Raw genomic sequence first — 25,899 nt, 5'->3', positions numbered from 1 at the left:
GGGGGTCTTTTCCCGGCCATAGTCAACGACATGAAGGTAACTGCCCCCCCCCCCCCACACCCCTGCACCTCCCTCACCTTTCTTCAGCTCCTCCACATCTCCTACGTCTGACATCACCTTCACCCTGAGAATCTCACACACCATCTTCACCTTATTAACCTTTCCCATGCCATCGTCAACCGCAAAAAATACAAAAACAGAATTCCTTATTTACTCCCATCTACTTCCAGCTTCTCTGCATCATCATCATCCAGCACCACAGCAGTGGTTATTGTGGTGCTGGATGATGATGATGATGATGATGGTGATGATGATGATTAAGCTGTGTAGGCCACAGTCAGTGTATGAAATATCCTCCATTCCACTAGCATCGACCTCTCCAAAAACAGCTTCTTGACATCATTCTTGTCTGTGGTCAGGATTTGATTTACCTTCATTTTGAACATGCATTTACGTAACTGACCCCCCGGGCATTTGTCAATAGCATGCAGGTACTGTTCCCGAAAGTTCCTACTCCTACATGTTCTGTTCCATCCTAAACACCTCTACGTTTGTCCACCTACTCACCATCTCTGCTGCCATTAGATCATTTACCCCTTTTTTTCTTTCAACAATAATCTAATTTACCTGCTCCAATATAAAATGCAGTGTTTCCCGGACTTACATCTTCCATGTTCTTCATCCTACCTAACAACCTTCACCTTCTTGATTAGCTAAGCCAAGTCAGGACATGATTATCATACCCCTTTTTACCCCCTTCTCTGAATTATCTAATCTTTAGATCAGGGGTGTCAAACACAATTTCACAGTGGGCCAAAATTAAGAACTGGGACAAAGTTGCAGGCCAAACTCAATATTTATTGAAAATTTGACTGCAAATGTGCATGTTTTCTCTTCTCTCCAGATATCCTATGTTGAATTGTTTCATTTGGAACCAACCATTAGTTTTGCGTCAACCTTAAATCTGGAACGACCAATGCTTAATATTATAAACACGTGAGAAATTTAGACACACATCAGAACAACCCAAAATGTATGTGGTATAATATTGCACATACATCCCGCTAGTATTTAGTGGCTAAATAATGGCGGGCCAGCTCTAATACACATACTCATGATCTTGAGGGCCAAATATAAATACATCAGGGGCCAGATTTGGCCCACAGGCCTGGGTTTGACACCTTCTTAACCAACTACCCTCTTAGCATCTTCACAACCCCTATCCAGTTCACTTTGAAAACATTCTTATTAATATGTAGCATACTTCAGTAAATGGCATCAAGTGTATTATATAGTGTATACCACCTTTTTGCGTTTCTGTTTTTCACACTGTTTGCTGTGACCTCGTGCAATCTCCTATACCAGGGGTCACCAACGTTGCTCGGGCGCACCTGGTAGCCCCCGTGGGGTATGTTCTAAAAATATAACTAGTCGACAAGAAGGTGAAAAATTGTACTGTTACTGTGCTTTTTGAATTAGTTACACTTGCAATGATATTCAAACGGGTGCAATGACGATGGTAAGAAGAGTGTCCTATTGTATGTCCCAGAACTAATTATACTTACATTGTTTAGGAAGTCGGTATTAAACAAGTAGCTCCTCGTATTACTAAGTGTCTTTGAAGTAGCTCTCAGTTTCAAAAAGGTTGGTGACCCCTGTCCTATACTAACCTCTACGTTCCTAAAAACCTTTCTCCAGAACCCTTTTTTAACCCCAAATTACCATCCAGTTCAAAACTGTTTGATCACCTAAGACGTTGCTTTCAATTTCTTATTATTTACTTATTTATCGTTCTCCAGCTTCCCCTGTCACCGCCTATATTCTAGTTGCAGCCTCTCCAGCATGAGCTCGACCCGCAGGCCACAATGGATCCTAAATTATGTAAAATGTAAATGTCTTGCACAGAGCCTAAAATACTAAAATGCTTTAGCATTTTCTACGCCATCTTTTGGGTATATAAGATATTGCAAGGAAAAGGCAAAAGTATAATGATGATAAAAATCAATAATATTATTTGGACAAGTTTGGCGGGCCAGATTAAATAGCCAAACGAGCCGTACCTGGCCCCCGGTCCCTAGTTTGCTGTGTCATAAACTGAACACACACGCACACACACCTGTGTGGTGTGGATGATGATGAGGGTGATGATGAAAATGATGAAGGTGGGGGAGCTGGAAATAATTGTGTTCCTGAATGACTGGATTTTTTTCTTCTGTGATGTGGTGGCCTCTCTTTCACCTCCCCCTTCTCTGTTTGAGACATAAATACCAAACTAGGCATTGGACAGTCCCAATCAGGTTTTAACCCAAAAATGAAACAAAAATAGTCTTCTGTTTCAGACCTGATATGAACATTATATCTCAGACCAAATACTTAACTGTTTGTATTTGTTTTTTTGGAGGACTGTGAGAAATTCAGTCACTCAGATAAGGAAGTAACGGAAGTATCAGAAAATACAGAGCACATCAATCTGCCCAGAGAACGGAAGTATCAAAAAATACAGAGCACATCAATCTGCCCAGGCATTTAAGTATTTAAGTACTCCATGGTACTTCGCTTTAAAAGTGAACATTGCGAACATTGCGCAATCACGAGTTCTTCAGCACCGGTAAGGATGAATGAAATTGCCTTTCCTTTTTATAGCTTAATTCTTTATTCAGTTGTGTTTATCTTTTTTTGTTAGCTCTAACTATTTTCATTGGTTCCGTGTATGAACTTGTACACAAAATACTGTTGAAAAAGTTTGAATAAGCAACCATCTTAATCCAGGAACGGATTAATCCATTTTACATTGATTCCTATGAGGAACATTGTTCCAGTCTTTGAACTTTTCGGCAGTGGATTTATTTCACGAGGAAGTGGTTTATTTCCGTTGATTTAATGGCCGATATTCTTAGCCACAGTGCATGCCAAAACCTACCAAAAAAATAAATACATAAGAATCCAAACCGGAACGATTGAGTACATTAGAAAGAATAAAAAAAGATAGCTATGTAAAGTTTTCAAAGATTTTACAGTTTTTTTTTTCAAATTTATACAATTATCAAACAATGGAATGAACGTTTGAAAAACACCAACAGTTGCCAAAAAATATTTTTAAGTTAAAACTTTGAATTTGTAAATGCAACACACAAATAAATATAAATAATATAGCATTGAGAATTGGGGGTAAAGATGATAAGCTATAAAATGAGAAAGTCTCAACAAAAGCTCTATCTCTAATCAAAGTTTCTTTTACTTCTTTTGCAAGTATTGATTTGTTTTCACTATTCCAACATACATTTTCAACAAACATAGACCAGTATTGACAAGGAGGGAGGAGTACTTATGATATTTTGTTGAGAAAACAGATGTATTGCCTTGTTTTCAAAATGAGATACACAGTATATATAATATATTCAGTTTATATATAAGCAAGTATCCAGTATTCCAGTCATTTTAGGATGTATTATCCTTAGGGAGCACTATACAATTACAGATCTTTGTGAGCAATACATGAAATTCTGACTCATCCAATGGGGAGTGTTCTTTAAAGAATTGAGAAACGGTAAACCTTCAGACCTTCACAGTATTCTGATGTCTACAGGTTTCTTTAGAGAGTATAACAGTATAACTTGGCAACATGTTTTTGATCATCAGAAGTAGTATAGATAATTTTTAAATAATCTATCCAGTCTAATCCAGTTTGAAGAAGTATGAGTTCAGTTCTTCTTGTTCTAGCTTTTTGTTTGTTTTTCGAGACCTTATAACACCTTCTTCAGTTTTTCCCTATATATTTTGTCTGAATTATCTTGCAGGTTGAAAAGCTTTGTTGTCTCTTCTTTTGTTAGATTGTCCGGTGAAATTTGAGAAACCTGAGATATATCTGAAATGATGGTCTTCTTTTTTTCTTTTAAATTACTCCCAAATTTCCTGAGGTATTCGGCTGATCTCTTGTGTTTAAATAGCTCCAAATTTGTTCTGAAAGAATACTCCAATAATAATTGGATAAGAGATCTTAGTTTTGAGTTCCTTGATCTCAAGAAGTGAATTGTTCAGATTCCAGTAATTTGCTTTTATAACCCCGGTCCAATGAAGAGATCTTTATAGAGATGTAAATGGTTTATGATCACTTAAGGAACAGGGAATGGTGTTTACTGAGATACTGTTGCATTTACCATTGCAAATGAACAAGTTGATCCTTCACTGCCATGTGAAAGAAATGTTGTTATCCCATACGGTTCTCAAGAAATTCCATGTTGAATTTTTTTTTTAATATATTTCCCAACCCCCTGGTGTTTATGGACAATGAAATAATTGGAAAATAGAAAACTAGATACTCCTTTCTGAATAAAACTCAGAGAGAGTTAACAGTCAGCCCTGTTTTACACTTTTACTGTATTTCAAATATAGTTTGTGCGTGATTTTGCAGTTTCGTTTCTTTATATAAATATTAGAACTCTTATTGTATTTCTTTTTGTACCAAAAATGTACCTATGATGATGCTTTCCTGTATTGCGATGCGTGGTAGGCGATTTGAGGGAAGACGAGAGGGATGGTGTCCACCTTGATAGCAAAATAAAAAACAAAATTGGCTGATAGCATTTGTGTGTAGTAACCACAGGGAAATAATGGAATGGACAACTTTTCCAACACCATTGCCCATCCTTACCCACCGTGAATCTTTTAGTTCAAATGACTCAATGATTAGTTAGGAGAACGTTGCACTGATTTTTTTTTATCACTGTAAATAATTATTATTCATTGCATCAAAGGTAGCATTCAGTACACAAGCACATATGACACAGGAAATTGGCCGTGGTTTCAGGCTGAGGATTTGCTGAGCACAAAAAGACGAAAGGAGGAGATGGAGAAAGATGAGGGGATAAGAGGAAGAAAAAGTGCTTTCTAATCAGCATGGAAAATGCTGCCAGGCCTTTTTTTTAGTTTGACTTTACTGTGAACTATCAAGATTGAGAAGTTTCATTTCTCATCTTCTGAGGCTAATGAAAATCTTGTACGAGGTTACACGCAAGGAGACACACGGACGTCTATGCTAGATAATGACAACGGTTGGTGTTATGTAATTTGAGGTTAACACAGCTACAAAAGATGCTAACTTACCTTCTACCTACCTAAACCTACCTAAAAGTAGCATTGACTTTTGCTCTATTCAGAAAAACGCTATAAATTAAATTTATGTAGATATGTCTTGGCTATGAAAATTGTTTCTAAATGTAAGGGTTGTAGTGACAGATACCCCTGCTATGACAGCAGGAGTGTGAATATGCTGTGAAAGGGATAGCTGGGAATTCTCTTAGTCTTCCAGCTGCAGCGATCAGTGTCATTGGTCTGGAGTGTGGGTAGCACTGACCTGGTGGTGTGCTGGGCATTTTTGTCCACTTTCTGCTTTATAGTCAAAGACAAGTGCATCTGCCATACCAGGTTGTCATGTTTCCTGCCAGGATAATCTGGATGGTTCACTTGCAGGAGTTGATTAGTATCCTGGTGTCCATGCCAAAGTGCTTCAGGCAAGGCATAAAGAAGAGACACTGTCTTGCTAACTTTATGATTCCATCCAGATGATGTGACCAGTTAAGGTCGCTACTGATGTTACCCCTAGGAAGTGGAAGGTGGTGATCCTTTTCACTGCAACACCCTCAATGCCATGTGTCCTCCTCTTGGATCTCCTTGGTTTTGCCGTCGTTCAACAAGAGGTTGTTGTCTTTGCACCAGGATGTTACTGCTGACTTCCTCTCTATAGGCTCTAAGAACTTTGTCTGGGATGCAGCCGAAGAGGGTGGTGTCATCAGCAAACTTGACAATGGTGTTGAGGCAGTGTGTGGCAATACAGTCATGAATGTACAGGGAGAAGAGTAGTGGGCTGAAGACACACTTTTGTGTAGTGCCTAAGCTTCATTGTTATTGAGGAGGAGGTAGTGCTACCGTTCCTCACCACCTGAGGTGCCTAGTAGTCTAGGATCCATCTGCACATGGAGGAGCTGATGTGGAAGTCTGTGAGCTTCATGACCAGTTTATGTGGTAGGATGCAGTTAAAAGCTGAGCTAATGTTTAATAAATAGCTTCCACACCTGGTCCAGGTGGCAGAAGACCGTGTGGAGTGCTAGTGTTACTGCGTTGTTTGTAAATCTGTTTGGTCAGTAGGCAAATTGGATTAGGCTTTGTGCACTGGGCCCTTAAGATGTTAAGTGTCATTTAACTATTTCCCTAACGCACCGATAGGTGTGAGTGCAATGGTACGGTAGTTATTTAGACAGTTTGTTATAAAGGTTATTTAACTTTAGAACCAACATTAGCTAGAATATTGTTAGAATAATATGTTTTGTGGTAAGTCTTACTTAAGTCTTACACGTACTCTATACTTGCTTACAAATGTTTTTAACTGTATTATTTGCTAATTCAAATAATGATATCTTAATACTTCAGAATTGAGTCGTTAGAGTTCACTCTGTTGCCCTGGCATCTCATGACTCAGATATGTTAAGGTAATAATAATGTTATCTTAATACTTCAGAATTGAGTCGGTAGAGTTGTAGGTTTACTCTGTTGCCCTGGTATCTCATGACTCAGATATGTTAAGGTAAGGTAGAAAGAAACCTGAACAGAAGTAGCATTTGGAACCAGATTAATTATGGACGATCGCAGGGACTGTTATTCGAAAATCTGTACGATGTTTGAAAAAGCTCTAGATGCTGTTTTTACTTAAAATATGCAATTCTAGCTCCAGTGTTCTATTTTTTTTCACTTATGTAATACATTTTTGCATCACTCCAAAAAAGACAGGAAATAAAAAGTCCAGACAGAGAGTCTGGAGAGAGCTGTTGAAGGACAGACATCTCAGGTAAAAACCAGTACATCTAATAAAATGAACAAAAATGAACAAAATGAACAAGCAGACAGAGGATGAAAGACGATTAAATATGTGTGAATCTGTATTTCTTCTTTTTCATTATGTTCACCCTTTTATTACTGATTTTCACTAGCACTATATCATGAGCAGTTAATGATGATACACCATAAGTTTTTCAAGTATTTGCGTGAAAGACGAGGCCCCTACAACTCTTTTTTTCAGTTTTCTGAAAGAGCCAGTCAGAGAAAAAAAACAACAACTTTGTGACAGTGTGCACAAACATAGCATCCATGAAAGGCATCATCTCCTTCCTTAGCGCTCGTCAGAGTCTTGGAGGCGTTTGGGGCCCCAAGGCTGGTTACAGGGCGACATTGGGAGACAGTGGACACTGCTGGGCCCAGGCCAGCTCCTCCTCCTCCTCCTCCATCACTTAATCCCTTTGTCAAAACTGTCAGGGCCTCCTCATCCCACTCAGCTGTTCGCTGTAAAACTAGCTGGAAATGAGCCAGAGAAAAGAGAAACGTGACACAAATCCATATTCTCCTGTTTGATACCGCTTGGCAGCCTCCTATGCAGAAGGGAATTGTGTTGTCCTAAAACCTTAACAATTTTATTTTATTTTAACTGTCCAAATTCCGTGTCTCTCCGGCTGGGTCTTTGAGCAATCGCCACAAGAAACGGTCAATTGTTTAACTTTAAAGGCTTGTACAACACAATCTTCATTAGTCATATTCATTGAAGAACACAATCATTGAATCTTTTCAGATACTTCCAGCCTATTCCAGAATTTGTAGCACATCGAAAATGAAGAAGGGAAGAGAGACATATAACACATCATTTTCATTATGGCAAATTTAGTGACAGACAGCTTAAAAGACTGTGAAAAGGGAAATATCTATGTAAACCCATATGATAAATGGTTACACATAACCTAACTTTACTTTATTATGTGTAAGCAAGCAAGGTCAGCTGTTCTTCTGGGCAATATAAAGAGTATGAAAGGTCCACCAATCCTTGCAGATCAGGATCAGAACATCCATGGCGTGTTTATAACATGTCATGGAAAGAAAGTTTCTTCTGTCTTTTTTTTTTCCCTGCAGCCTCTGTTCAGATCAGAAACACTTGCTACTGAGCGCTCTTAGTTATGCAGCCCAGTGTTGTGGCTGCCTCGTCTGCATACCAATGCTGTTGCCTCTAAAACGGAGTGACAGGCTGCTAAATGAGTTTTATGAAATTACGTTAGCCTTGTTTAATGTAGATAATCAAGACTCAAACCACAGGTTTTTATCAATAGAATCTGAATACAGGAACGGATGTGAAATGTAACCTGTCACATTTAAATGGTCATTTCAACAAGACTAATTCAAATTAGACTCATTTTGTCTAATCCTATGCTTAATATTTACATTTTTGTCAGACTGCTGTGCACTCAATAAGACAATTGTCTATGGTCATTTGGGATTTTATTTTTTGACAATGAATTCTGCACACCGTGTGTGAGAACTTGAGACAGGGAGAGACACTGGTAATGGTTCACGCTCCGTTGAGTTTTCCTGTGATACAGGAAGTGGTGATGTAATAGTGTACAATACCAACGCTCTTTCTCACACTCACCCTTTCTCTCTCTTCCCTCATGTTGAAGTATTTGCCTCTGGTCAACTGGTAGACTTTGTACCCCATAGTCCCACAATCTGCTGAGAGTGTGTGTGTGTGTGTTTGAGACAGATGGAGGCTAGTGGCTGGCTTTTAATACTACAGGGAAATATAGATTTTTGACAAAATTAAAACAAACATCAAGCAGGTCAGATGGAGTTTATCACCGCGCGTGCCACAGACACAGAGGCTCACCAGACCATAGATCTATGATCTAGACCAGGGGGCACCAACGTGGTGATGTGGATTACCTAAGGTGCCCGCGGGGTATGTTCAAAAAATAAAACTAGTCAACAAGAGGGTCAGAAATTGTACTGAACTGTGCTTTTAGAATCAGTTACACTTGAAGTGATATTCAAATGGGTGCAATGGCGATGTAAGAAGAGCGTTGACTATTGTATGTCCCACAACCTATTATTATTACATTGTTCGGGAAGTCTGTATCAAAGTAGCTCTTCGTATAACTAAGTGCCCTTGAGTTAGTTCTCAGTTTTAAAATGGTTGGTGACCCCTGATCTAGATCTGTGTCTGTCCTGTGTCCTCTAACAGTTTTTAAGCAGCATGCACAAGTCATACAACTGTACCAGGAGGGGAGTGATCTGGTGGTACAGCCAGGAAAGAAACCTCGGCTTGTTCATCCTTTCAGGATCTCTCGTGTTACTGTGCTCTCCACTGAGAGGCTGTGCTATACTTTGGTTTCCAGTTGTTAATAAGGCTATGTTCACACTGCAGGCGGTAGTTTTCCAAATTAGACTTTTTTTGCCCTTAAGTGACCGTTAACCTTGAATCCCAAATCCTTTCACAGTGCATTCATTTTGTTTTCCATACACCACACAGTGATGAGGAAAAACAGCATCAGATTACCAAAATAAAGCCGACTTCAACAGGGATAGCTGATGGGTTTAGCGCTGAACCCTTATGAGTTTGTTTAACTTATGGGCTATTGAAGCTTGAAATGAAGTTACCAAATCTATCTATCCATCCATCCATCCATCCATCTATCTATCCATCTATCCATCTATCCATCCATCCTTCCATCCATCCATCCATCCATCCATCAGAACAGTAATTCTGAATGATACACCTGATATTCCTCTTTAAAGTTTAGACTCTGATTAATCCTATGTTGACACAGATCAGGAGTCAGCAAGGCCTCACAGGAAGGCGTTAAATCAAAGAATCAAATATTAGCTTGGAAGACAATCTTAGCTGTTTATAATTTTACCAAAGTGTTTTAATGTCTTTGTGTTGACAGTGCTCCTATCCTGTGTGGGAGGACTTCAGTGCCAAGGCTACAAAGCTGCATTCTCAACTTCGGTGAGCAAGTGTCATAAAATGTTCTCTGTGTTGTATAGCGTGAATTTGTAATTGTACATTTGCTTTAATTGTAGGGATTTAACCAAAGTTAATAACATCGTATAATAACATAGTAAGGTTAATCACTTTTCTTTCAACATTATTACTTTATTATTATTATTTCAAATGTATTTTAGCATTTAGAGATAAAGGAACTTACGGCACATTACTGCCTCCTGTGGTAAGATCGTGTCAATCCGACAAAACTGAACGGAAGAACTTCCAGCATGGATGTACTTATTAATGAAGGCAGCTGTGTAAAAACTAATTGGCCTTCTAAAAGGACCTTTATATGAAAGAAGGAGTAGTTTGCTAATGTTATCCTTTCCTCAACATCTTTTCTCTGTGTTGATGTAGAACCACAGTTCTGGCCGCTGTTGCATTTCTAGATGCTTTTCAGAGGGTGGCAGACATGGCTACAAACACCAGAGGTAGGATCATTGTGTGTGTGTGTGTGTGTTGTTTTTCTTGACCCTCCACATAAGAGTCTTATTAGGAAGCCTTTATTGTAGTTAAGATCTGGGTGCGGTGTAAACTTTTGCTCTGACTGATCAAAGAATTTCAGTTTTTATCTGCACCGCTGTTCCAGTTTTATGGCTTTGAAGTTGCTGGTAAATGTTTACTTGATGCGTTTTTGTTGCAGGAACATGTCAAACTGTGAAACGGTTTTAGTTGAGGGCACAGTATTTGCATTTGGCTGTTCACCTTGTTGAATGCTGTGTTGTGTGTTTGTAAAAATAAAAAATAAATATATATTGGTTGTAAACTTTAGTTTTTGAGGTTGTTTGAAAATAAAAGTCAATTTAATAAAGGAGATCAAAAGTAGCCTTATTCGGAAAATATTACAGAATAACAAAATAAAAAATCATATGAGAAATCTTTTCCCTAAAGAAGTGACTTTTAATATTGCAGTTACAATTGGTGTTGGTACTGCAATGAGGTTGAAATGTTTTATGCACATGCTATGTCGATGATGGAGTTATTTATTTATATTGTTGTTGTTGTTTTTGTTGTTAAAATTTAGCAGACGAATATGTCTTTAAGACCAAGCCTTCTTTCAGACTGTGCCTCTCAAGAAGAGTCATTGAGGTTATTTCTGTTTTAGTCATATTTGGGTGTGTATGTAAAGTGACTCTCATTCTATTCAGAATCTGAATTTCTCTCTGATGTCTGAGTGTGTGCTTCTCATAAATCAGAGGAGTTTTCACTGCTTCTGCACTTGTTTTGTCTGGTGCCAGTCATACTCACATTCAGATGATGCTGTTTCGGGAACAGTAGTGTTTGATGTAATACCAGAGTGAAAGCAGATTTCAACTTAACATGCGCATGTTCTCTTTTCCCTCGATTCAATTTCCCTTCTCCCCTGCTAGTGTAGCATGCTGAAAACCATGTTCCCAAAGACCAGCGCTGAAAGAGATTAGCCATACAAGGCTTTTCTGGGCTAATTGCTAAGTTTGTTTAGTATAGTATGTATGTTCTTGTTAGTTTTTACTGAGGCCCGCCTGGGATTCTCATCCTATTCTAGGACTGTGTGTTATTGCTGTGACACAGCAATTTTATGTTTTGTTTTGATACTGAATGGTCTAACTACAGTGGACTCCCTAGTTACTGTTCCACAACAGCACTCGTATCTAGATTGAATTCTCCAGATTAAAAATAACTAAAAACCAATTAATTCGTTCCAGCCCCCCCAGAAATATACTACTAATCCCCTGCCATCTAAATATCAAAAACATAGATGTAAACAAATATACTGATAATATAAAACATTATCTCTGAAAAAGGCATCCAGGGTCGTTTGTTTTTTCCTACTTTGCAAAATTTTTCCGAAGTAGGCAACGCAAGTATCTTGAAACAGGGAGACAGCACGACCCACAGAGACTATCCGAGGGTGTTTTGTCTCCACAAAATTTGCTACGTGCTAACAGCGCTCCAGGAATTTAAAATGGAAAACTGGTGCTTGGTTGAGCACTCTTAACTAGATATTTCCTCGTATCAGGAGCAATCTTTCACAATAGTTGCAGATTGGTAACATGGACCGCTCGTATTATGGGAAGCTTGTATCTAGAGTCCAATGTATTGACATTAAATGTCTCAGTGTCTGGTTGTAGTCCTTGTTTGGCCTGTGCTAGACTGGCAAAAACATTTGAGTTCCAACATACCAACTGTGTGTGTGTATGTGTGTTTATGTATGCGTGTGTGTGTGGCCACCTTAAAAGTAGAGCATAGGAGGAAGCTCATGTGGCTTTTATAGTCCAGTCAGGAAACATTCTAATGCTCTGTCAGCTCATTATACACAACGATACTAGTAACCCAAATACTACTCACAACCGGACCAAACACACTCACACATTAAGTTGGGACAAGTATTGTATGACTGTCTCTTGAAATAGTATAACTCAATTCATAAAAATCCTTCATTGTCCTAGAGCAGGCGTGGGCAAACTTTTTGACTGTATAAATAAATTATATAATTGGGAAACATTTGACGGGCTGGAATAAAAAGCTGAACGGACCGCATCCGGCCCCCGGGCCTTAGTTTGCCCATGTCTGTCCTAGAGGCACAGTTTGAGAACAAGAATAAAATCGTCCATGGTCTTAAAAGCTGATGTATGGCAGCATTTCAGCTTCAAATGTTTAATTTCACTCAGAGACAAAACCTGCAGAGGTGTCGTGAGTGTTTTTGTCTTCTACTAACAAGAGGGATAAGGTGGTCTGTTTCAATCATTAAAAGTTAATGTATAAAAAAAGTTAATAGTGGATTTGAAATGAACTTATTAGAAATGTATATTGATTTTTCTAATGTCTTTTGGATAAACTTGACCTTTATTTTTTTCTATTTTTCATGTGATACATTATTTTTAATCCTCTATTTTAATGCCAAGTATTGGATGGGAAAAATTGGATGAATGAGTGTAGGAATCCGCTTGAACCTGAGCACCAGATGTTGGAAAACACATTTCCAGGTTGTTTATGTTCTCTAGTGAAACGAAGAGTTAAAGATCTAAAGAAAGGAACAGGAAGCAGTGAAGTTTATGTGAAAATGTGGTTTTGATTGTGAGAAGTTTAACCACTAACGCTGAGAGCAGCGCCAGTGATCTTGACTGTGATTTCAGGGTTAACACTCACTCACTTTTAATTCCTAAATTGGAGTTTACAGGGCATTTCTAAGACCATATATTTCAAATGATTTTCTTAAAACATTCTTCACGTAATTTTGTGAGTTACCTGTAAATGTAATAGTTGACTTCGGACCCCCCTGTCAGCTTAGGTTTTATGTGGCAAAGATCAAGACTTCCATCTCTTGCTCGACTGGTTGACATGTTCTTGACTTACTCTGAGTTAGTTGTAGAAACAACTGGTTTCCAAAATCATTTTGACTCAATGTATTCTTAGTGTACATCGGTGTGAATGGTGGATTTATAAACATCCATCCATCCGTTTTTGTCGGCTTTTCCGTTACCGGGTGGCGGGGGCAAGAGGTAGAATTGATATATGATGATAAACGCTAAAGACATTTATAAACATCCATCCATCCATTGTTGTCGGCTTATCCGTTACCGGGTGGCGGGGGCAACAGGCCCCATGACCGCCACCCAAATCATGCTGCACCGTACCAACCCCCCTGAACCTTCCTGTGGGTGGTGAGTCCGCTGGAATGTACCAACCGCCCTAAACGGGATTCGATGTTACCCAGGTCGAGCTTGAATAACGCAAGCAGACACACAAACCCACACTGACTCACAAAGTCAGTAATGTAGTGAAGCCGAGCTGTGTCAAAGTCCTTTAACTCCTGTGTAATCAGACATTAGGCTGAACTCTGTATGCGTGTGTGTGTTGTTGACCCCGGGGCCGGTCCTGCACCGTGACACCAGAGTTTAAGAGTTGGAGGGAGAGTTGAAAAAATAAAAGAGAAGTCACGGAGAGGAGCAGTAAGTGTGTATGTGTGTGTGTCCGAGCGTGTGATAGTAATAGTGAGAGGGAGGGAAATAAATTGACCACTGTGTCTGAGATCTAATTAAGCTCAATAATGATGAACTCAAAACTACCGAGAGGAAGATGGAAGGAGGGGAAATTTAGATAAAACAAAAATGTAATTATTACATGAATATGTTTGAAACATTTCAAATTTACAAGTGTGAGTAAAAAGAGAGGACAAAAACCATTAGGGTTTTTTTTTTGCGTTTAATGTAAAATATGTTCACATTTAAAAACACATTCACTTATGGAAGCTGAGCTTTTATTGTGAAAGTGATGGGACCCAATGGCCTTAGACCTTTGACCTCAGGTCTATAAATGGGAGGACAAAAACAGTTTCAGCATCAGTCCAATGTTCTGCTCTGTCATGGCAACAACACTGCTATTTTTTGTTTGTCTCTCTTTCATTTTCCCTCACTACCTCACACACAAATTCTCTCTCTCTCTCTCTCTCTCTCTGTCTCTCTCTCTCTTTCCATGTTGCCCGGCAACCATTTTCATGAATGTGGTAGCTGGTGTGTGATTGGCTAAAACTTGGATGAACAGCTCTATGTCAGAGCTTAAACATTCAAGTACCACCAGACAGATGCACACGTGCAATGTTACACATTGTGTTTTTTAACACATCAAAGGGACCGTGAGACCTCTAAACATCTTTCAGAAACATTCAAATCTGTTCCTGACCTTTGGTTCAAAAAAAAAAAAACTACTAAAAATGACCACAATGGACAGTGTACCACTGCTGTAATTCTTGAATGATAACAAGCCTCCAGTCACTAGGTGGCAGCAACTCATATAATGGTTTGTACAGATAAAAATATACATGTTATCAGGTTCTCAATAGAGTGGCGCTTTGGCCCAGAGGCAATGTCTCTGTCATTGGTGTGGAACCCCAGGGTTCACCTCCTGGGCAAGTTTGAATCCCGTTTTGGGCGGTTAATACCTTCCCGTGGACTCACACAATGGACAGTGTACCACTGCTGTAATTCTTGAATGATAACAAGCCTCCAGTCACTAGGTGGCAGCAACTCATATAATGGTTTGTACAGATAAAAATATACATGTTATCAGGTTCTCAATAGAGTGGCGCTTTGGCCCAGAGGCAATGTCTCTGTCATTGGTGTGGAACCCCAGGGTTCACCTCCTGGGCAAGTTTGAATCCCGTTTTGGGCGGTTAATACCTTCCCGTGGACTCACCACCCGCAGGAAGGTTTAGGGGGTTGGTACGGTGCAGTGTGATTTGGGTGGCGACTGCTGCCCCTGCGACCCGGTAACGGATAAGCGGATGAAAATGGATGGATGGATGGAGGTTCTCAATAGTATTTTAGTTCACGGGGGTGTGAGTCGGGGAGGCGTGAAAACATTTCTGACCTGAAGGTGTGGCCATGACAGAAAATAAATGAGAACCACTGGGTTAGGTAGATAAAGTATATTGATGTAAACATAAGGATGAATCCTGAAGTTGAAAGTAGAACTTCAGGAAAAAAAACTTTTGGTACTATAAATGTTAGGCAAGAAAAAGCTCATAATCAGCTGGAATAAGGCAGAAATGGCTAACATTCGAGTATGGCTAAAATGAGTGGTTCAAACGTGGTATTTTGGACTTATCGTTACTTTAGAGTTTGTCATTCTTCTTCTTCTTATCTGCGTACACATGTTTTAATCGAGTAAATATTCAGTAAATGACAATTTATTTAATTGACACTCAATATCTATGGTATGAGGCAATGGTTGCTGTGTAAATACACAGGCAGACTGAGGCTGTGCTGAGTCACACACTGCAGTGGTCTAAATATAGCATTGTGGGTAATGTAGTCTGGACATCATGCGTGCTCTTCTCAGCCTTTGTGCACTCTCCACTGCAGACGACACAGAAACACACACAACCACATTTATTTTTGCTAAATATTTTTGGACCTAACTTTAAGTCTGAAGCTGCTTTTCACTGGCAAATTATAAAAAAACCCGCCCTTGCTTCCAGGGGGATTGGCTCCAGGATGGAGTTCTTATTAGTGAACAAATGAATTATGATGCAACAGTTGTTCATCCACTGCACTCTCCGTCATTAAGTTCCATTTAAGTTATTATCGTACTTTCCGGACTATAAGTCGCACCTGTTTTTCATCCTTTAGCTATTTTGACCTTATACCCTGGAGCAACTTATAGTCCAGAAAATGTGGTAATGCCATCCTTTATAGTCCTTATAGTCCAGAAAATGTGGTAATGCCTTCAAACAGTGATCCTTGTGGAAACATATTATTGGGGCTGTCGAACGAGGGTAGTTGTTGATCAACCATAATTATTCATAATGAATTGAGAATGTAAATCCACATATATTGGCAGGTAGATGTATGTGTTTCACCCTAGATTTCATTCGTAACTAATCCCAATGGTGAAATTATAATTATGGAAATATGTCGAGAAAAACAAAAGTATACCCTAGTATAAGTTATCCTTATGAAGTTGTGTATTTTAATCATTACTGTACATCTTCACTTGTGCCCTATAGAATGCTTAGAGATGCTCAATTCCCTAGCTCTATTCGGGGGACTGGACACTCAAATAAAATGAAATAAAAATCTAATTTTTGTCTAACATTTTAATTTGATGTTTATTTTGGAAATCGAAGTAATACTATATATTTATTTCAGATTAACAATGCTAAAACACATACATAGCTCTTTCAATTTAATTCAACCTTTGAAACAAGGTTACCTGTGTGTGGTAATCCCTTACTTTTCTTCAGTCTCTGTCTGTGTCTCGTGTCCTCAAACATCTCCGAGTCTTTGCTTAGCAACAGGCCTAGATTCTGTGCTGTCATGGAAACCGCCACAAAACTGTCAGTTGCCAGGAGACGAGGAAGAACAGCAATTTTGCTGCTTCCCAAAACCCCAAATCCACCCAGTCTACTACTGTCGTGTGGTTAGATAGTGTCAGTGAAATAAACGTCACTGAAAAATAACACATTGGAACTAAGGCCCGGTTGACCAGCGGGTTTTTACTGTTGGCTGAAATCATACAATTTCACCAGATGGACTCCTGACTTGGTGTAAGAGAGAGTGAGCGGCTAACTTTATTGTAGCAACTTTGGTTTTCTTATGTCATTTCTTGTACTGCATCCCATTCAGGTTTAAATGCAATGCATGACAGCACGTGTTGAAGCATTGACAGTTATAACTAGAGAAATAACAATAATAATTATTTACAATGGGCCACACGGTGGCAAATGTTGGTAGAAGATCTTTCTGTATGGAGTTTGCATGTTCCCTCCAGCTACTCTGGCTTCCTCCCACAGTCCAGAAGCATGCTTAACCCTTTCATGCATGACGGTCACTACAGTGGACAGCTATGAAAATGTCATTTTCTATGATAAGAATAGGTTTTAATGGCAGTGTTGCATATAAGCCTCTACAGTGGACGCCTGAGAATCACCCAACACTGCCATACAGTGGTCAGCCTTGGCAACTGCAGAATAATTGTGTCAACATTCAAAAAGAAAATTTGGTGTATAAAACCAGAACCAAATCAGTTCTTATTTTTATGTCTAAAAACACTTGGTAACATTTTTTTAACTCAGTATATCATGGGTCATGCATCAAAGGGTTAATATGGGAGTAGGTTGATCGGACACTATAAATGGACCATATCTATGAATGTGAATGTGAATGGTTCTTTGTCTCTGTATGTGGCCCCATGTGTGGTGAACAGTACAGGAGGTAGCCTGCTCTCACCCAGTGATTGCTGGGATTGGCTGCAGCGCCTCTCACGACCCCGAAAGGGAATAAGCGGTAGATAATGGATGACTGCATGCTATACGTATCAAAATCGGATGAAAATATTCGAATTGAACATTTAGTAGCTGTTTTCTTCCATTGTTCAAATTGAACCCCATTTACACAAACTGACCACAGGAGGCAGCAGTAGAACGACTGCTCCTAAAAATCACAGGACTTCGGTGGCATCATTTTAACAGTCGATGGTTGTCATCCAGATGTGTGTTCTCTCTGTGTGTGTGTGTGTGAGAGAGAGAGTGTTTGACTATAGCCTTGCAATGGTCTCTTTCCTGTTGGCTGATACCAATAGAGGACACACACACACACACACACTCTCCTGGCAGTAGTCCCACGCTTCTTCTCTACAACAGCGAAACTTATTAAAATGTGTGAAGTGACTCCCTCTAGTCTCCTCACACTTCTCATGCTTCCCCCTTTTTCTCTCTGCTCCTTCTCTTTCAGTTTCCTCCTGAAAACCTACAGACACTCTCTTTCTTTTGCTTCCTCCCCTCTCCCTCTCTCCTTCTCTTCTTTAGTTGCTTCTCTGCCGACGGTTATGGTCTTCATACAGTACCTTTGTCGTGCTTACGGCCTCATGTTACTAATTAATGTTTCTTCGTCATTTGAGAATAATGGAAATGTGTTGTTAACTTTTACGTGATTAACAAAGTCCAGTTGCCCTCACATTTAACAATGGTTTAGTTACGTATGTTAAGATGTATTTTCTAGATCTCTTTCCTTCAGCTGATTTGTGACCTTCGTTCTAAGTAAAGGAGAGTGAAGTTGGGTCATAATCACAACCTTAAATTGGACGCGGGATTAAGATTTAAGCTGTGGTGAATGTTAAGGTCAAGTGAGGCAGCGACTGTTAAAGGTGGAGTTAAAGTTAAGCGTTCGGGTTCAGTTTGAGGCTGTGTGAACTAAAGCTATTTAATGGCAAGAGTTGCGCAAAATGTGTTTGTGAGTGAGTGTGCGTGTGCGTGCGTGCGTGTGCATGGGTCTTCTTTAATGAATGGTTGCCGGGTAGAACCGGAGGCGTGAAGAGGGAATTTGTTAATTATGAATGAAACACTTCTCTCTTGCATGTGAACAACACACAGTGTTGAGTGTGTTTTTGTGTGTCTAGCTGTGTGTATGTGTGCTGAAAGTAAGGGCGCACGTCCAATTGCAGCAGATTTGCCATGGAATACACCTGGGGTTCTATGTTTCACACGGAAACATGGGAACTTTTTTTTTCTACTTCAGCTAATGCAAATAGTTGCAGTAGTTCTCTTTAAAAAAATAAAAAAAGAGCATTTACAAACACGTCATACAATTTGCAGTTTTTGTGTCCTACTTAATTTTTTTTTTCTTCAAACATTTTGAAGGCAATTCTTAAACTCTGCAGGAGCGTCATCCAGACCAAGAAAGAATTACAACTTGATCTGTATGATCTGATCTTGTTCTGCTTTTGGTGCAAGGATTAGTTGAGGTCCTAGCTTTGACCCCCTCTCACTGCCCCCCTCATACACCGCCCACGCTGTAATATTGACATAATACCAAACACAATAAATACAAAAATATCCTGTACATGGTCATGAACGGAAACGTGAGAAAAGTGGGAAAACAGGAACAACGCCAAAGTCAAATTCAATATTTTGGTCAACTTTTCCCCTAACCCTCTACTAGAGGGGAACTCCTAGAGACCACCTCCCAGAAATACAAGTTTTCCAAGTTACCAGTAAACAGCTATTGCAAGATCCTCCTCGTGATATGAGGAAATATCTAGTTACGAGTGCTCAACCGAGGAATGGCACCCATTCAGTCGTACGGCATGGGGAAGCCACTAGCTCTGAGTGTTTAATAAAAAAAAAATCTTTATCATCTAAATCAAGTCCTCACTCCCAGTCCTTCTCCTACGCGTAGTCGACCCAAAACTCTGTCATGTTGTCTCGCTCACTGTCCCTCGCTTGGTTATTTTCCCATTTTTATAACGATAATATAAAATGTCTTCCTAATTATTATTATTTTATATTATCATTATATTTGTTTATATCCATGTTTTTGATGTTTAATACTATTTTTCGGGGCGGCCGGAACAAATTCATTGGTTTTTAGTTCTTTCTAATGGGGAAAATGTGATTGACATACGAGTGCTGTCGTTAAATAGATTAAACATATCTAGGGGTTCCACTGTATGCTGATGTATTTTCTGTAGCTTGGTTATTCCCGGTCTTAAACTTCTGTTCTGACCAGCATTGAAAACAGCCTGAAGTTTGCCACTAAAGTAACCTTTTTTGGAAGTTAGTAGACTTAAATGACATCATACAGTGTGATTTCACCTCAGGGGTTAGCTTTTGCCTAAATAGGAGCAGTCTCTCTCTCTGTCTTGTTTTCTTTCTCTCTCACACACACACACACATTGGTGAGAACGACGTTACAGTGGACAGAGTATTTGTCTACCAGAGACTGAACGGTGACCTGTTTAAACATTGTAAAAAATAAAACAAAACAACTCTCGGAGAGGAAAATGGTCAGACAGTGATGGGTTTGTTTAAAGAATCTCTACGTTGAGTGTCATTTACATTTACAGAGCAGGCTAATTGCTAAAGGGGTAAACACTGATGACAGCTCTGTGTGCTTTCTGTCAAAGCCTAATCAGACGTGTGTGTGTGTGTGTGTGTGTCTGTGTATGTGTAACTGTTTGACACTTCATATTAAGTTAAAATATCGTCCAACGTTTCAATAACAGAGAGTGTAGCAGTAGACCAGCAGCTGTCGTCAGTTTGTTTTACTGACCTGAATCTGAAGAAGTGATTTTGAACAGAGCGGTTACAAAAAAAAAAAAAAAAAAACCACTGTTGAACAATGAAAAACTGTAACAAAGGTCAAGCAAAAAATCGTGGGGAGGGGATATTAGTGAGTAACAATTTTTATTTTGATAAATTACTGGTTAGCTGGGGTAGTTGTTTGCGATTAATCATGATTTATCAAGATAAATCAACACTCCCTTGTATGACAGAAAACAAAAACTATTTGTAACTAATCCAAATGAAGATTAAATTATTTACATGGAAAAGTGTGCATGTTGACAGTGGCTGCTTTCGAGGCTTGAGTGAATTATCTATATCTTTGTAATAAAGTTCTATCTATCTATCAATCTATCAATCTATCTATCTATCCATCCATCCATCCAGCCATCCATCCATCCATCTATCCATCTATCATCTATCATCTATCTATCCATCTACCCATCTATCTATCTATCAATCGATCTATCTATCCATCCATCCATCCATACATCCATCCATCCATCCAGCCATCCATCCATCCATCCATACATCCATCCATCCATCCATACATCCATCCATCCATCCATACATCCATCCATCCATCCATCCATACATCCATCCATCCATCCAGCCATCCATCCATCCATCCATCATCCATCCATCCATCCAGCCATCCATCCATCCATCAATCCATCCATCCATCCATACATCCATCCATCCATCCATACATCCATCCATCCATCCAGCCATCCATCCATCCATCAATCCATCCATCCATCCAGCCATCCATCCATCCATCTATCCATCTATCTCTCTATCTATCTATCTATTTATCATCCAAATATCTATCTATCTATCTAGCTATCTATCTATCTATCAATCGATCTATCTATCCATCCATCCATCCAGCCATCCATCCATCCATCTATCTATCCATCCATCCATCCAGCCATCCATCCATCCATCAATCCATCCATCCATCCATCTATCCATCTATCTCTCTATCTATCCACCTATCCATTTATCCATCTATCCATCCATCTATCTATCCATCTATCCATCCATCCATCCAGCCATCCATCCATCCATCAATCCATCCATCCATCCAGCCATCCATCCATCCATCCATCTATCCATCCATCCATCCATCAATCCATCCATCCATCCAGCCATCCATCCATCCATCCATCTATCTATCTATCTATCCATTAGTATCCATTAGCTAATGGTATCAGTGTCAGCGGGGCGTCTGACCTGAAGTTTAATCCTCCTTAAATACACACTAGATGTGGAGATGGTATTTCAAACTCCAGGTGAAATGAATTATCCACAGTGTGTGCAAACAGTGATTTGTGTAACGATTGTGTATTAGAGCAATAAACAAGTAAGTGGATGGACAGCGGAACTTATGGATATGCATTACAAAATCGAATGAGAGGGCATTTGTTTTGACTGTCCTAAAATCTACATCAGTTACTGTGAAGTGCAAAGTTGATGAACATGTTTGAACGCGTTTGCATGTTTTAGACTGGACACTGGAAGTAGCCTCAGCTTTAACATTTTGTGATTCCTGTGACCTGATCACTGTCTGCTTTGTTGTTGCCAGGTGCGACACGAGACATTGGTTCAGCACTGACCAGGATGTGCATGAGACACCGCAGCATCGAGGCAAAACTGCGACAGTTTACCAAGTAAAAAATCTTTTTCATGTTCTAAAAATATCTTCCCTTTAGTTCTATTTCTTCTTCCCCTCTAGCCTTCTTCTTCCTTTTACTCATCCTTGTTTCTCCTGTGGTTTTAGTTATCCTCCTATTCTCTCTTAGTATTGACAAAAAGGTAAAACTGAAGTGATGAAAACTGAAATTGCTGTCGTTAGCCTCCAGTTCAATCAGCAACCCCTAACCTTTGGGAATTTGGTTGGTTGCTGCGGACCGGTAATACCGTGCCATCGTTGAAGGACCAATACATTTTTTAAACAGACTTTATTCTGTTATCTGTTACCATTGCCAGATTATCTTTAAATGAATGGATGAAAAATCCCCTTGGGAACCCATGAGTTAAATCACTGTTAGAGTGGAATGAAAAATCCCCTTGGGGACCCATGAGTTAAATCACTGTTAGAGTGAATTCATCAAAACAACCTCTAGAGGCACTGTTTATCCAGATGTTTATGGCAACAGTGTCTGCCACTGTTAAGAACCATTTGTTCTTTTTATGGATCCTGACTGTTTTGTTTATGTTACAGTGCTCTGATGGAGAGTCTGGTCACTCCACTCCAGGATAAGATTGAAGACTGGAAGAAAACTGCAAACCAGCTGGATAAGGATCACGCTAAAGGTACACGCACACACGTCACACGTGCCCAAACAAACAGTAAAACCATATTCGCTACCAAATCCACAAACAAAGGAATTGATGTTTAATATTTATGTACAAAAGTAAAAGGAAAGAAATGTACAATTTTAGCTAAGAAAAAGTGCGTCGCTGTTGCACTGCTGCCTCTTGTGCTCAGTTTCTGTCACTTACTGTGGGTAAATTTACCAAACGGTGAAGTCACAGAATCAAAACCAGTACTCACTGATCGATCAACTGTAAGAATATGATTGGACATGGCTGAGCCAGGCTATTGTTCTTGTTCTCGGCTCGAGTTAGTGATGGGAATTTATCCAAAATAGTTTTCCTAATTCACAATAATGTGAGCAAATATATTTTTGTTCAGATAAATTGGTCCCTTTTTTCATAGTATTATCAGCAATCACAGCTGTATTATTTGTATTTTAGTTATATTGAAATGTATATTCAGATTTGTATTTATAAATATTGTATTTTATTTTTAGTTTAGAAATTTTGTTTTCAAGAGGTTCTGAAAGTGCACTACATTGTGGATGTTATTTACTTTTACTTTATTTGCAGTATGTGAATATTATACTTTAGTTCATGCTAAACAGGAAGGGAAACAGAGAAGGGAAACTATCACATTCGCCATGTATTAATATAGTACATGTAATGTGTTTCTAAAATAATTGTGGGTGTAATTTTTCTTTAATCTAGCAGAACTATTTGCAGTATTGTAAAAAATCACTTCTGTTCGAGAGAGTTCCTGTGATTAAAAACAGCATACTCTTAGTGAGCCAATGCATTTTTCGTGATCCTCATGACTATGAGAAAAAAGATGACATTAGCTTTCACTTCTTCTTTTGGTGCTAAACGCTTCTCTTTTTTCGTTCCTAGAGTACAAAAGGTCAAGACACGAGATCAAGAAAAAGTCATCTGACACCATCAAGCTGCAAAAGAAGGCACGCAAAGGTAACAGTGTGCTAAGATACTTCCAATACACATGTGAGTTCAGAGAGGGTCCTCCAAGGCAGGGAAATACTGTGGTGATTTGAGTTATTCTAAAATGGTCCTGGGTATGAAGATGAACTGACATGGTGTTTTATCAGTGTATTGTATGTGTGTCAGTGATTGGAGAACTGTCCAAGGTGTACCCCTGCCCTCACATGACTCTGAAGAGGCTGAATGAGAATGAATGAATGAATGAATGAATTGAGTCTTACGCCATGTTGTCGGAACGTAAACGTGGTGGTTATTCCTTAAGACTGTAAGGAAGAATTGACAAATTGCAGACATAATGCAATGCTAATTTCATCAACAGAGGTATATACACAAGTGGCTAAATGGTTTTTCTCCTTTTTCCCGTCTCTGTTCTTTCTGGAAGCCTTATTTAACATTGGTACATTTGGTAAATTTTACCCTTTTGTAATCACTTCAACTATCCCTTTAATACCATTTTTAAAATAGTATATAATAAATAAAAGTTAGTACTTTGTTCCAAATTTCCAATACTATTGCTGTAGAAAAACTTGACAAGGTCTGCATGCTGAGAGCACGTACAGGTTCAAACATCTGGTTTATACTACCATCTAGTGGTGGTAGGAAGTACATCGGGTCTTTTCTCTTTCGTCCTAAAACCTTGTGCGTTCTATCTGGAGTTTTCCATTTGGTTACCAAAATGTCTTGCAAAAAAAAAGCTAAGATGAATCAAAACATCGATAGCTTACTTGTTGGATTTTTTTTGCAATCTAACCAACTGAACATGATCAACTCTAAGCATGACGCCATGTAAATGCTGATGCTGGTTGGAATGGTTCATTTTTTTGGTTTGAACCCTATAATTGGTGTTTTTGCACATAACCTGTAGGTGTTGCTATGGCTGTCTGCTGATGCCTCGTTTTACTAACCAATATACCAATAAGTTTTTCCTGTTTCTTCCTCTTTTTTTTTCTCTTTGGCTGTTTCCAAAACCCTCCTCGCTGCTCCTCCCTCTCCTCCTCTGACATCTCCCCCTTTCTCCCGTGGCGTATGTTCCACCTTCGAAGAGATCCAAGGTGAGTGTCAGCCAATCACATTATGCTTCACATCTTCCATTTCCTTTCTGACCTTTTCCTGCTTATATTTGTGGATGCAAATGCTAATGAGCTGCATTAATTTGATTTAAAAAAATGTTTATGATATTTGTAACGAAATTGACAAAACCCATTGTTCTTTTAAATAACTAAAAGTAATAAACAATCTGTGTTTACTGTAAAATAATAATTATATGTGTTGCTTCCACTAATTCATACTTTACACAGTTGTGAATTGATTTGTCAAAGGAAAAAAAATCCTAATTTTGTTTGTTCATTAAAACGAAATTAACGACTTTATAATGAGCCTTTATTTTGACGTCAATGATCATTGAACACAGGAAGTATCTTTTATTTTGAAAGGATAACAACAAGCGGCCGTTGATCGCTTTGTCTTTTTTTTTTTTTTTAATGCAGTGTTAATAACCGCTGCTGTATACAGTTAGGCCCAAAACTTTTGGGCCAAAAGTATTTGGACAGTGACACAAGTTTTGTTATTTTAGCTGTTAACGAAAACACATTCAGGATACAATTATATAATAAGTATCAGCTTAAAGTGCAGACTCTCAGCTGTAATTTGACCCACCCAAATTGGAGCAAGGGTTTAGGAATTACAGCTCTTTAATATGTAGCTGCCTCTTTTTCAAGGGACCAAAAGTAATTGGACAGTTGACTCCGGAGGCTGCAAAAAAAACAAGGCTGCATGCACTCAGGTTAACGAGGAAACCTGTCATCAACTAAGCAGTTAAAAGGTCTGAAGTTGATTCCAGGTGTGTTGTTTGCATTTTGAAGCTGTCCATGTGAACGCAAAACATGCGCTCAAAGGAGCTCTCGATGGAGGTGAAACAGACCATCCTGAGGACAAACACCTAATGTTGAAGCTGAAAATAACAACATTCTTTACTGTTTGCAGTTTGTCTAAATTATTGGTTTCCAAACGGTTCCAGCAAATTTGACAAATCTGAAGAAGTCTTTGCTTTAAAACATCACCGCTCTTTATAACACTGTAATTCCTCACAAACTGTGATTCTCTCAGAACAACAGTAATAAAATGAAAATAGAGGGTCAACACCCCCCCCCCAATGAAAATAAATACAAAGGATTCACCACAA

At 39.0% G+C, this 25,899-nt stretch overlaps 1 protein-coding gene across 3 annotated transcripts in view; it reads left to right on the top strand.

The window, feature by feature from the left end:
- mtss1lb (MTSS I-BAR domain containing 2b) overlaps positions 1-25,899 on the top strand; it is a 37,627-nt gene that overhangs the window by 932 nt on the left and 10,796 nt on the right. The window contains exons 1-7 of one of the 3 annotated variants that reach the window (XM_017032688.2): positions 21-36; positions 9,759-9,820; positions 10,217-10,290; positions 21,988-22,072; positions 22,627-22,718; positions 23,613-23,687; positions 24,761-24,769. In XM_017032688.2, the coding sequence (XP_016888177.1) occupies positions 31-36; positions 9,759-9,820; positions 10,217-10,290; positions 21,988-22,072; positions 22,627-22,718; positions 23,613-23,687; positions 24,761-24,769 (403 nt within the window). In that variant the 5' untranslated portion in view covers positions 21-30. Of the gene's footprint in view, positions 1-20; positions 37-9,758; positions 9,821-10,216; positions 10,291-21,987; positions 22,073-22,626; positions 22,719-23,612; positions 23,688-24,760; positions 24,770-25,899 lie in introns of those variants that run through there. The other 2 variants (XM_008309913.3, XM_025055543.1) reach the window with 2 other exon arrangements.

The sequence above is a fragment of the Cynoglossus semilaevis genome, chromosome 5 (assembly GCF_000523025.1).
Source record: "Cynoglossus semilaevis isolate Cse_v1.0 chromosome 5, Cse_v1.0, whole genome shotgun sequence".
NCBI lineage: Eukaryota > Metazoa > Chordata > Actinopteri > Pleuronectiformes > Cynoglossidae > Cynoglossus > Cynoglossus semilaevis.
The sequence above is the reverse complement of the archived record's forward strand: the minus strand, read 5'-3'. Positions and strand labels throughout refer to the sequence as shown.